Here is a 13,690-nt window from a genome sequence, read left to right as displayed (position 1 = left end):
CAGTTTCCAAGTCACTAAATAAGAGGCTTGTTTATCCCTTACCAATATTTGCAACTGATTCCATCTCCTTGCAAACTTAGGTGTTATTTTGTTGGAGCCAAACTGTTGGTTTCTTATCTTCTTCAACACTGGTCTAAGTATCTTTAGCTGACTCTTCTTCTTTGTTGTTCCCATAGTTTTGATACAGTGTCCAAGTATGTTGGTATGCGAAACAAGTTTGCTCTCTTCTCATTTGGTTCTTGCTCATTTTCCAGAGATCCTGCAACCTATATGCCACTGATATTAGCACATTTTCAGTCATGTCCTCCTTGAACATTTCAATCTTATGCTCAATCAATTCTTTTGTGAACTCATAAGTCATAAGTGAGATTTATACTCCCCTCTCCAAATTGCCAACAAATTTGATTGCAACTGCTTACAAATATCATCATCCTCAGCTAAGGTTAAGGACATGATAGTTTGCATACAAGCCCTCACATTGTCTAGTTGATGCTTCTTGAATTCACTTAGGAAACATTAAAACATTTTGGAGAATCATTCTTTCACATTTGAGATCCAACATGATAAAAAAATTGACTTGCCCACTTACCAAAGGTAGGCCCTATGACCTCCTATATTCCACATAGGTTGTCAATAATTAGTTGTAGAACCTTCTTACATTAGTTGTTATTATTTCACTATGACAGGAAGCAACTGTTAGTCTCACGTCTTCACATGGATGCTCCATTAATATGTGTTGGACAAAAGAAACCATTGAGGGCTGCAAAACCAATTCAAAAGCCTCTAATCTGTCTGGTCTATGCTAGGTAAATGTGAATCCAATTCTTCCAACTTAGAAAGAAGACCATCCAGAGATCATGGACTTCAATTGCAATCCGATTACATAGAGCAGCTTACAGGATTGTACAAGTCTCGCTGGTTTGACTCTACCATCAGCTAGCTAAATTTTCTTTTTCCGCTTCGGGGTATGAGGATTTACACAAATATAAGTATAATTTCCTTTCTTATACTTTAAGTTATATTTGTATAAATTCTGTCAAGATGTTTGAGATAGGTTTTAGCTTCATAGGAGTTAAAATGACGATTCTAGATTTGTGGGGTTTTCAAAAAACTCAAGGCTTAGCCAAGTTTCAAGATGCAATATGCTTTAGCATGTTATCTCCCAAAACCTGTCTGATGTAGAGTACAACAATGAAAGGCAAAATTAGGCCTATTCTCCACAATCCTACAAAGGTAACCAAAGGATGGGATGAACCATCCCCAAGAGTCCTCTAACCAATGTCCCAAACACTCCTTTTAGTCGCAAAATGCATTAGGCATTTGTGTGACAATACCCATATGCCCTTATTCTCTAAAACCAACATAATGGATTCAAATGACCTTTCTAATGATGGAAGTGGACCAAATGGTCACTAACAAGGTTAACTTGCTCAAGATCAACTATCTAACCAATTCCTCAAACTCGATTGATAGATTTGCACAAGTTGGCCTAGTTAGGAGACCTAATGGGTTTTCAGGGCTTAACTCCCAAAACTCAAAAACAATCCACCAGACATATCATCATTTCAGATACCCTTTTTCAGAGTTCTTTGAGATTCTAGAGTTTGAACTCCCAACTTGGTGATTTGATAGGGTAATCCCAAACTAGTCCAAATAGGGCTATCGGGCCTAATTATCAAGGTTTGATCTAAAACCACCCTTGAATGGATTGACACAACTTCTCTCCTAGTTCGAACATTTTCCTTACATTCAAAATACTCCACAACCTCAATTACCAGGCTTGATCCACCTCCTATTGCTAGTTTCAAAGCAATTAACTATCTGTTGCAAGCTGGTCACATAGGGATGCCCGACTAGGGCTTGGCATCAACAATAGGACTGCTTTTCCAACTCCAATCCTTTGGGATCTTATTGCTCATGGTCCTAACTTGAATTCCTCAAATGGTTGTTGAATTCAATGGCTAGAATTCAAATTAGAACTTTTTTTGGTACAATCCCTTGCCAAGGTGAGGGTTTCAGACCTGTCAGCACCAAATTGTCAATAACTTGCCCAAGACAAGATAAAATGTGATCAAATCAATTCTAAAGTACTCCTAGATTATGTCTCCATGCATTCCAATAGGCTATTAGATCAAAACATTCTTTGAATTTAAATGGCAACACAAAAACCACGAAAGTTGCAGAGAAAAGCAGTTGTTTTATTGAATTTGAATGCCAAAAACATATATGCTCCAATCAATTTGTCTTCTATTTGATTGGAATGAGTTTAAATAGACTAGAGACAACTTCCTCGACCAAAATTTTAATGATCTGACCGTTGGGGAAAGTTGTTTGTCAACTTTTGCTTACTTGACAAGAAATGTTAAGTAACATTATGCAAAAAGTGCAATTTTTGCATAATGACAACTTTATGAACAATTATGATGGAAGCCCGTTGTCCTTGGTTCCAAAACAGGGCAAATCATCCTAATTAGACCCTAGCCACAAATTATGCAAGATTTTTTAGCTCGTTGACCAAATTTGACTTGGAGACTTATAGCTTTGCTAGCCAAGCAAATGGCCTTCCTCATTAAGTGAAGCTTGTTACATTTCCATTGTTCCTATTAATGATTTATAGCTTCAGTAGAATAAAACATAAAGTGTTAATGTAAATAAGATATAATAATAAAGAATAATTCATTATTACATATCCATCTATAATAGGAGTTGATTCCTTAATAATGATTGTTATGGAAATTAGATGTATACTTGAATAGATATATTAATTCACACACACACACACATACTAATTTCATAATAATGATAAGTTTCAACTTGAGTACTTTTATAATATTAAATTGGGCTATATTAATCATATGTTTTGATTAAGTAAAAACAGGTTTTAAAGGACCCGAACCTTTTTACAAAGTAACCAAAAGTCTAGAGAGAAAAGTATAAAATCTAACATCTAAGTCTAAAAGCATAGTTCACTAAATAATAGGCCTCTAGAAAGGGCAAAGAAAAATAGGAAAATAGGAGGCCAACCAGAAACAAAGCTGAAAAGACAGCAAAGGAACAACTAAAAACCAGCACCCGAACAGCTACAGTCTTCAGCAGGTCAGCAACTTGGTCTGCCAAGATGTGCATATGCTCCGCAGTGGCCTTCACCTCTTCCATCTTGTTCTTCTCCTATTCTCCTTAGAATGGGCTCGAGCGTGTTTGCTAGGTCCCTGGTTCTCAATAGCAGTAGGGGAATCCTGTCCTATATTAATCATATGTTATTGGCTATATTCAAATCGATTGTTGTGAAGGTAGCGACCGAAAGTCATTTGATGCTCGTGGAAGGACCCGTCCATGACTGGACGTGTCCTTCATGTGGGAGGCACGTCCATTCATGAGAGAGCCTTCCCACCTTATCCCCTCCTATATATATTTGGTCTTGTTAGAATCAAACTAACAAACACAAATTTATGCAAGTCTTCCAAGCTCCCCTTCCATCGGTGAAATTAATAATACATTTGCAGATTATGGTCGATATCATTCAAGTCTAAATACATATTGTTATTATAAAATAAATATCAAAGGGTGTAAGGTGCACTGTATTACACCAAACAATTGGAGGTTTTATCATTAAAGGCTATATATATTAAATGAAATTCAGCTATATATATAAAGATTCAAACATCACACAAGTTTTAATCTCAAATCTGATTACTTAATATGGTATCAAAGCAGGTCTAAGAGACGATCAAATGAGATTCATATATATATATATATGAATTGTTGTGAGAAATTATAATCATCAAAATAATAAATGACATAAGACTCGAAGACAGACTTGAAGGCACTTCAGATTTTGGAGCTTGGAAATTATGATTGATGTTAATTTTGAAAAAGCATGACCTAATAACTATGGCAAATTCCCCTAAATCTAAGGAAGACAACAAAAAGAGTTAGTGGGAAAAAGACAACACCAGAGCATTAGAGTTATTGGTAGATGGAGTGAAAAATCATTTACTACCTATTATCACAAAGTTAGACTCTGCATATGATATGTTAAAAGTCCTAGAAGACATGTTTGAAATTAACAACACTAGTAGGCTTCTTACTCTAAAGAATCAACTCACTAATATAAAGATGAATAAAGGAGAGACCATCACCTCATACTTTATGAGGATAACGGAATTAAGAAACCAACTCTTGACAATTGGTCACATCTATGATAGTAAAGAGTTAACTATGGTAACATTAAACAAACTCGTTGTTTCATGGAAAAACTTTAGACAAGGAATATGTGCTTGCTCCAAACTTCTCAAATTCGATTGACTAAAAGCTGACTGCATGCAAAAAGGGTGTAATCTGATATCTAGAGGAATCAATATGAAATCCACAAATGAAGACATTCAGATTCTCACCACCAATTTGAAAAGGAAAATTGGGCAAAAATGGTAAACAACCGTTCAAGAAACAGAAAATTTATTCTAAAATGCAATGTTTTAGATGCAACAACTCTAGTCACACTGCAGCAAGATGTCTTGACAGACTCAAATATCTAGCTTCCTTAGCTGAAGTCTGTAATTCAAACTTGGATTCAAAGAAATTTGCATTCTAAAGAACTTCAACACATTTCACAATTTTGTGAAATTTTGGATTAAGAGGGAGTTCAAGAAACAGAAAATTTATTCTAAAATGCAATGTTTTAGATGCAACAACTCTAGTCACACTGCAGCAAGATGTCTTGACAGACTCAAATATCTAGCTTCCTTAGCTGAAGTCTGTAATTCAAACTTGGATTCAAAGAAATTTGCATTCTAAAGAACTTCAACACATTTCAAAATTTTGTGAAATTTTGGATTAAGAGGGAGTTCACAATTCCTTACCATCTACACCAAGCCTCTTGCAAAATGGAGGTGGAACACTGTTGATGTAAACTTGGTATGTTGTAATTACTAAGAAGAGTCAGAATATTTGATTATTGTACTAATGAATTCCTTATTAATAAATGTTATTTCATATGGGCCCTATGTACATCATGAGGAAGTGACGACTTCCGAATGATTATCACTTGTATTTGTAGAAGTTCTTGAAGGTGATGATCTTACGATAACTTAATTTCTATTATGATGGATATCTTATGATGTCTAAGTAGATCATGGTAGATTATCTCTTACATGGTGGATTGAGTTCCTTAAACAGACCTTGAATGTTCATATGGGAAGCATTATTGGGAATGCATGTGCACATATCCTATGAACATTTCGAGTACTTGGTGAATGTTATGCAAATTGATGTTCAGGAGGCCATTACTCAGAGTACTTGGTGAAAATCAACTTGATGTTCAAGTGGTCATTACTCGTAGTACTTGGTGAATATCTTGCAACTTGATGTTCATGATGCCATTAGTCAAAGAGTACTTGGTGAATGTCATGTGACTTGACATTCAGGAGGCCACTGTTCTTGATACCATGAGATGATATCTTAATGGTGCATATCTTTTGATCAAAGACATCCATAAAATTGCCATTTGAAATATTACGTTGAGGTAATATATATCCTTGTGTTTATCCTCCCTAACTAAGAGGGAGTGTTATGATTTATAGCTTTAGTCAGATTAAACATAAAATGTTAATGTAAATAAGATATAATAATAAAGAATAATTCATTATTACATATCCATCTATACTAGGAGTTGATTCTTTAATAATTAGTTTTATCAAAATTAGATGTATACTTGAATAGATACACACACACACACACATACTAATTTCTTAATAATACTAACTTTCAACTTGAGCACTTTTATAATATTAAATCAGGCTATATTAGTCATATGGTATTGGGCTATATTCAAATCCGTTGTTTTGAAGGCAGTGACCGAGAGTCATTTGATGGACATGGAAAGACCCATCCGTGAATGGACTCGTTGTCCACATGGGAGGCACGCCCATTGATGGGTGGGCCTTCCGAACTTATCCCCTCCTATATACATTCAGTCTTGGCAAAATCAAACTAACAAACATATATTTATATATGTCTTCCAAGCACCCCTTCCATCGGTGAAATTAATAATACATCTGCAGATTATGGTTGATATCATTCAAGTCCAAATACATATTATTATTATAAAATAAATATCAAAGGGCGTAAAGTGCAGCCTACACGTCAGAGAATTGGAGGTTTTATTATTAAAGGTTTTATATATATTGATAAATATGTATAGTATATTAAATTCAACTATATATATAAAGATTCAAACATCACACAAGTTTTAATCTCAAATTACTTTAATAGTTCCTATCTCCTAGAGTAAACCTATTACAATGTTTTGGAAGGGTGAGTAGGTGCTCTTGCACCACTATCCTAGCTATTTAAGGTCAAATTGAAGCTGGAACAAGGATTTTCTATTGATTCTAAATCATTTTCTCACAAATCACTTGGTTACAATTCTATATTCTTGAGTCCTGATAAACTTAGCTCAACCACTTGCTCAAGTCCAAGACAAGCATTACTTTTCAGTAGGCCAAAATTGCTCAAACTCACTCTCAGACTATTTTGGTAAGATTTATTTACTTCTAGTTTTATAGAAACTATTTACTATGATGTATTTACTTCTAGTTTTATAGAAACTAACTGCAGTAATGTATTTACTTTTAGTTTTATAGTAACTATTTACAATTTTGCTTCCCACTATTAACATTCCACATGAGAATGCGATTTTATAGCGACTTCGCATTTACATGTATCTAAACTTTGCTTGTTTCAATTGTGTTTTCATTAATTAGCTCATTAGATGCATCTTCTCATTGAATTTTGCAAAAAAATAACATTTTTAGTTAAATTTAGCCTTTTTTTTAGGTTCCCATGTTTTTAAAAAATTTGGCCAAATTATTCCCGGGTCATCCATGAGCTACTTAGGCCTACTCGTAGGAGGACATAGGCTACTATGAGCCTTTATTTTGATATATGTTTTGAACTTTTGATTCCACGGATTTCATATTCCATGAATATTGTAGAAATTTGATAGTGACACTCGTATGTTATTTAGTTTGACTTTAACTAATTTCCTTTAGAAAATTGCATTTATACGTATGTGATCTATGCAAATTTGTGTGTGTGTGCAAAGTAGCTTCTATATTTGATGTTAATTGACTAAATGATGCATGAAAAAAACTTTAAATCCTTAAAAATCTTGAATTTCTTGGGTTTTTCAATTTGTCGAGTCTGGACACTGAATTTGAGTTTGAGCCCAACCTGGACTTGCCAAGTCCGAGCCGAGTCCGAGACTTGTAACACTGATATTTCTTTTTTTTTTTGCAAGTCTCTTAATGGTTCACCATTAAAGGTGGCATTAAGTTCTTTTGAGAACACCTTGCTTTTCAGATTTTCCATAGTCTTTATTTTGCTTTCCCAAACTATAAGATGCTACTCACTTACACTCTATCAACTGCAATAAGCAACCCCAATCTTATTATCTGCTTGCACTAAGGCAGTAACCCGGACAAAATGACAACACTAATTCTTTGAATTTCTGTCCTTTATCAGCTGTAACTTAGGAAGATAATGGTTACAGAACATACTCTTCACTAATTACCACAAGCAAACGCATATTAAAACTGAATGCCGTGGGGAATAGTTATTTTAATTTTCTTCTTTTATGATACAATAACCAACAATTTTCCAATGATATATAGTCATGTTACTTCAATTTTGATATGCCTAATACACAGACAACTCTAACACAAGGAAAATGTACCTGTCTCTGTGAGCTTCCATCGGTCTTGTTGAACTATTATCATTCTTCCTGTCTTATGCTCAACACAACAATTCTTGAGTCATTCCTCCTGCGTGCACTCCAGTGATTTTCAATTGCTCTTCTTCCTCTGGAACTCAGTGATGTTCTACTTCTACTGCATTTACCAAATGATTGAGTTGACATCTTCCCCTTCTGGTGCATCGATTTGACACTGCTTCCCTTCCATCAATTCTGAGTCTATGAATTGTCGTGCATGCATGGTTGAACTATTCTTTCTGCATTGAACAAGGTTGTGCAACAGTCAGCTTCAATACTTCACAGTCACACCTTCCAGCTACAGTAGCGGCTTCATTACTCATTCCTTGTTATCTCGGCATATTGTACATGTATTTACTTAATAGCGCCGTTCTAGAATTTAATCGGCTTTTTCTATTTCAAATACTTTCAACAATTAAGTCCTGAGAATATTGCATCGACCAACTCCATATCCTGACTTTGGGGCTTCTGGTATATGCACAAAGTCTTCCTAGATCCATTTGCTTTGCTTCATGATGCTGTACTTATATTTTAGCTCAGTACCATGTATTCCCAATTTCCAAGCAAGTTGGTTCTTCTACAACAGCATCAAGAGCTAAGTCTTCAAGATGCATCCTGGTATCCTCTACACACGGTAGAACTCTCTTTGGCCATAGAACACTACCCAAAAATTATCCATCTTAGAGTTATCTTGTCACTGTTTCTTTTCAACAAAATATGAATCAATACCACTGTTAAAGCCAGTTCTTTCACACCCGCTCTGCAAAATGAGACACCATAGGATTTCTTGATTGATTTTGCATATGAGTTTGACTCGTGACTCTTCCAATGCATTCAGATGTAGCTACAGTTTCACCAAAACAATGTGCTCTATTATTTCAAGCCAAAACTCCCTTGATTAACGCTAAATACAGAAACATATAATTCCCCTGCTTTCAATGGACAAATCTCTGTGTAACCTGCAACAAGAAATTTTCCAGAAACGACCCAAACGTTGGTCCAAATTACTGTGCATCCAGTCAACTGTCTTTGTTTGATTCAGGCACAACAGCTACAAACTGCTCATGTTTTGTAATGACCCTATGTAGCCTCTGACTGAAATGCTGATAAATGCAGATTACTTTTTGTATTTATTTGTTTTTCAATTTTTTTTGTGTTTTCAGGAATATATGTTGTTTAAAAATTTTCTCAGGATAATAAGAAATGAAGAATTGAAAAGCAAATGGATGAAACAATAGCAATAACCATTCAATTACTGATTTTCAGATTAATGAAATAGCACTAGAACAAACAGATCACTGAATATGTTTGTACACAGAGATAATGGTAAGAACCTGGCACAATCTTCCTTGGGTATTTTATCTGATGTAATTCTGCACTCTATGATAGGCATCAACCTAATTTGGTCACCTTCCAATGTTGGGCGCAATACTCCAATTCGATTAATAGAACAAATTCCCCAAACGCAGGCAGCAATGGATAGACTCCAGAACTCTGAATGTGATCGCATATGTTGGGAAAATTTCTTTCACTCCAATTTAGGAATCCGCAGCCTTCGATTCTCTTCTTAGCCACTGCTGTGGAAAGTGCAGACCCTATATCACCAATCGCCAATGCTTGGGAGTGATGCGTGAGCCCACAATGCAGCAATGTGGCCGATAAGTTCAACCACGTGCCCTTGTTTTAAATCGCAGGCCCCAAAATATGAGACGACAGGCCTGTATAGAATTTACAGGCAAAGAAGTGAGTAAGATTCTCCCTCAAACTGAAATTTGCAGGCACACTTGTGAAGCATAGACAATATAGATATAAATCACTGCCTGATATTGATTCCCTGCATTGTCAAACCCAGATTGATCCTTGTAGATCTCAAAATTGGCATTAATTTCCCGTCACCCACTCAGTCAACAACTCCAGTAATAAATTCTCCTCAGACACAGTAAAACAGTAGGAGGAATTTGGGCAAATTGTATACTTCAGCACAATTTGAAATGACAATCTCAAATCAATTCACAATTCTCAGAAACCCCCAGCCAAATATCAAAAAGCAAATAATAATTTCCAAGATGCAATTCTCTCCAAATGAAGTCATCTATAATGCCTTTGTGCAACCTAACTTCTCCATGACACTTTTCACTTAGACATTGCTTTATAATATAAGTCCAATTACTTTATAATATTAAGCACAATAATAATTATAAGTGCATTTAATATTCATAAAGTCTCATTATAATTGCAATAAATATGACTTCACAAAAATATTTAAATATCTCATCGGGAGCCCAACAGTGAAATGATAGGCAACCACCATTGCAAATACTACCTTGCCAAAAATAGAAACTGGCCAAAAGTGACTTACTAAAAATAGTAAGCCCAAAAATAGCAAATCTGCAGCAACGACCCCCAAAACTAAACGTCAACTCACGAGCGTCGCAATGATGAATCGACAAACCCTGACTCTAGGAGCCTGCTATATTGGGGACATTACATGTTTGCATAAATTGGTTCTGTGTAAACTTGCAAATTCTAGAAAATCTCCTTCAATGAATCTCATACAACTTCAATCAACAATCATTCGTAGTGATATTCATAGGCATTTTAATTGTATCGACTGCCACACAAAATATTATGGTAAAGATTTAATCTTAATTGTCAATATATGCGATAATAATACTTGTAAACATCAGAAATTAACATTATAGTAGATGAAGAAGGCAAATAATAGAATTGGGACCCACAAAATGTAATGTGACAATTGTCTATGATAAAATATTAACCAAAAACCATATTTATGAAAATGTCTGGCATGACAAAGGTGCATTCTCCAGAATATTATCAACCACCACCCAGTTAAGGCTATCAATGGGAATATTATTCATTTTGATTTAACTTCTCCAAACCTTTCACCTCTAAAAGTAGTATTTCCAGAAATGATAACTGCGCACAATTATTCTCTTGGCTTACTCAGCTTCAATTAATGGATGGCTTATTTGTGCAACTCAAGTAGCCTACGATGAACTATAGAGAACCCTTCAATATTTTAAAAGAAATATATTCCTCGGTATCCATGAACACCTTTGATGTAGTTGCAGCATTACATGCTATCATCGCAATATTATATAATCTCAAGATATTATCTTCCTTACTTGAATTTGTCAAGGCCCAAGATCTTAATAATAATTGATGAAATAATGTCGGATTCGTAGATGGACAATCCATGGCTTAGTGCAAACATTTTAAAATGTTCAAAGCAAACAAATTTCCACAATCCATGAATATTGAAATGATTTCTGGGGAAGATTGTGTAAATATTTTCAGCACATATATATCACACCCATTTAATTAAGACAGTAATGTAATCTCACAGCCATAGTAAACTTATTCTTCCATGATGGCAAATATATTTTTGTGACTTCAAATTGTTTAAATCATTCTCTGTTAGTATCATTGCCCAACTTCAACATCTGGCTTTAACACAAGAATTTTTTAATTTCTAGCTGAAGGACAATCCCTAAACCTTATAGATTTTCTTTCAATAGAGATTTCAAAAAGTTTCTGAACCACATAAGCTGGTAGTCTGATAAATCCTTTTTGTAAATTTGCCTCTGAAATAACTTCACAGGCTGACAGATCTCTGATACCACTATAATATCCCCAGTGGATATTTTGCCCAATTTCAACACAGAAAATTTCAAACAATATTTGCATGCAATATATTTCCAATTATCTGGCAATAATACAAATTACCCAGTTGAAATATAGATTCTAAAAATAAACTTTTACTTAAATCACCAGTAGAAATGAAATTTTAGAAATAATATTGGATTTAGTCCTTTAACAGAAAAATCACAAAAATCCAATCATAGTTACAGAAATTACAGCAAGATTGGAACCAAGAAATGACCTTGGAACACTGTGTGCACTCTGTTGCGAATCCACATCAATAGATGAATTGGGTTTCTGTCCAATCCACCAAGAAAGCGTAAAGGTTTCTGTCCTTAGGTTTCAAAATTGAAGGTTAGAAGCTTCCCAAATTTCTCCAAGAGAAATCAAAACATATATTCAAGCATATGCAAATGAGCTTCACTTTGTTCTTTTAAGGAGCAACCTGTGATCCTTCGTTTTCCCATTTCTGTCTTTTTGTCATCTTTCTCTTTTGTCCCTTTCCAAAACCAAGGTTGCATGGGTACTCGTACCCACACCCCTGGTACTCGTACCCATGTACCCAAGTACCGGGTACACGTATCCCACGTACCGGGTACTCGGTGGAGAGCATCATAGCTAAGGACCTTGATTAAGATTTTGATTTTTTTTTTTGGTTGTTTGTTTTTGTATTAGCTTGTTGTTTATCAAACTTAATTCAATACCAAATCAGTTTGAAACTTTGATACTCATGAACAATAAACTTTATCACTGTTCAAGTTAAAAGTTAATCATTTGCAATATGTCATTGTCATATGGTTTAGGATCTTCTTGTTCATGTTTAAAGTCTGCCTTCTTTGTTATGCATCTAAGCATTTATCATGTATTATTATTTCAAACATATAGCAAATCTGAAACTGAAAACAATACATTACATTTGCGAACTTTATCACGGTTCTTGTTTTGAAAAACCATTGTCATGACTCATAAAATCAGATTTTTTATAAATATAAAAGTGTAATTTTTAAGTAAGTTTGACATACCCAAGTACCTCCGTCCCCAATTATGAAAAATACTTTAAACATTCAGCAATAGCATATATATATATATATTTGACTTATGGCTTATATTTTCAAATTTCTTGTTTTGAATGCTCAATGTCATGACTCATGACAGATATTTTGATTTTTATATTTTCTATAAAATAATAATTATATAGAAAAAATTAGGCTTACACACGTACCCCCGTCCCCTATTTTGAAAAATATGCGTACCCGTACCCGCTCCCGTACCCGTTCCCGTTCCCGTACCCACGTACCCATGCAACCTTTTCCAAAACTCTTTTTATATTAAGTGACTTTTATCCATTTGCATTAAGCTCCCATAAAGTCATTTATTTTTATCAGTTCCATAATTTATTTTTTAATATCTTTTGAAGTTACGCATTAAAATTTCTGATATCCCAAAAAGGGGACATTACTAAAGACCACACATTGACAGTTGAAACCCCTTTTTGAAGAAAATTTGATGTTTAAATCTGAAAAGAAGCTGATCTAGTGATTGCACACTTCTTTTATGCAAATAGAATATTGTTAACTGTTGCTTGCTCACCTTTCTATGGAGAGATGGTCTAAGCTATTGATAATGGATCAGCTAGGTATAAACCACTTGGCTATGAAAATCTTCGTACTATAATTTGATAAAGAAAATATTTCAATAGAGTGCCAAATGACACCAATGAAAAGAGTGCGGGCTATAGAAGGAGGATGTGTTATGATCGATGGGTGGAGAAATGCTAGAAAATATCCACTACTTAATATCATGTTAACATGCAACAAAGGGTCTTATTTTTTTTGAAGGCAATAGTTTATTCAAGGCAAGAAAAAATGCAGAGTTTCTTCATAACCAGCTATGTGTCTGTATTGAGGTGGGGGCATCACATGTAGTACTAATACTACCCCTATTTGTAAAGCAACGTGAATGTTGTACAGAAAAAGTATAGACATATACTTTGGACAACATGTTATGTCCATTTATTGGATAATGTACTCAAAGATATTGGCAAGTTATAGTGGATTTCAAATTTCATGGAAAAGGGCAGAAAAATAGAAATGTCAATATGTAACTATCAGTCTATCACCACACACAAGCAATTTATTATAAATTTTCAAGTTGGAACTTCTCTTGCAAATACATGGTCTGCATCTTATTTTATTCCCCTTTACCATCTTTCTAAAGTCGAAGGAGCTTTTTGTTCCACAATTGTTAGTGATGCATGGG

At 34.6% G+C, this 13,690-nt stretch overlaps 1 protein-coding gene across 3 annotated transcripts in view; it reads left to right on the top strand.

Annotated features, from left to right (window-relative positions):
• LOC149550984 (uncharacterized) overlaps positions 1-13,690 on the top strand; it is a 60,708-nt gene that overhangs the window by 32,923 nt on the left and 14,095 nt on the right. Inside the window, exon 1 of one of the 3 annotated variants that reach the window (XM_089786531.1) lies at positions 9,356-9,511. The exons of the other annotated variants lie outside the window; for them this stretch is intronic. Coding sequence (XP_089642657.1) covers positions 9,473-9,511 — 39 coding nt within the window. The 5' untranslated portion in view covers positions 9,356-9,472. Of the gene's footprint in view, positions 1-9,355; positions 9,512-13,690 lie in introns of those variants that run through there. 3 annotated transcript variants of the gene reach the window in all.

This window comes from Cupressus sempervirens, chromosome 6, assembly GCF_028749045.1.
Source record: "Cupressus sempervirens isolate cs-2001-9-10 chromosome 6, ASM2874904v1, whole genome shotgun sequence".
Lineage (NCBI taxonomy): Eukaryota > Viridiplantae > Streptophyta > Pinopsida > Cupressales > Cupressaceae > Cupressus > Cupressus sempervirens.
This window is presented reverse-complemented; position numbering and strand designations above follow the sequence as displayed.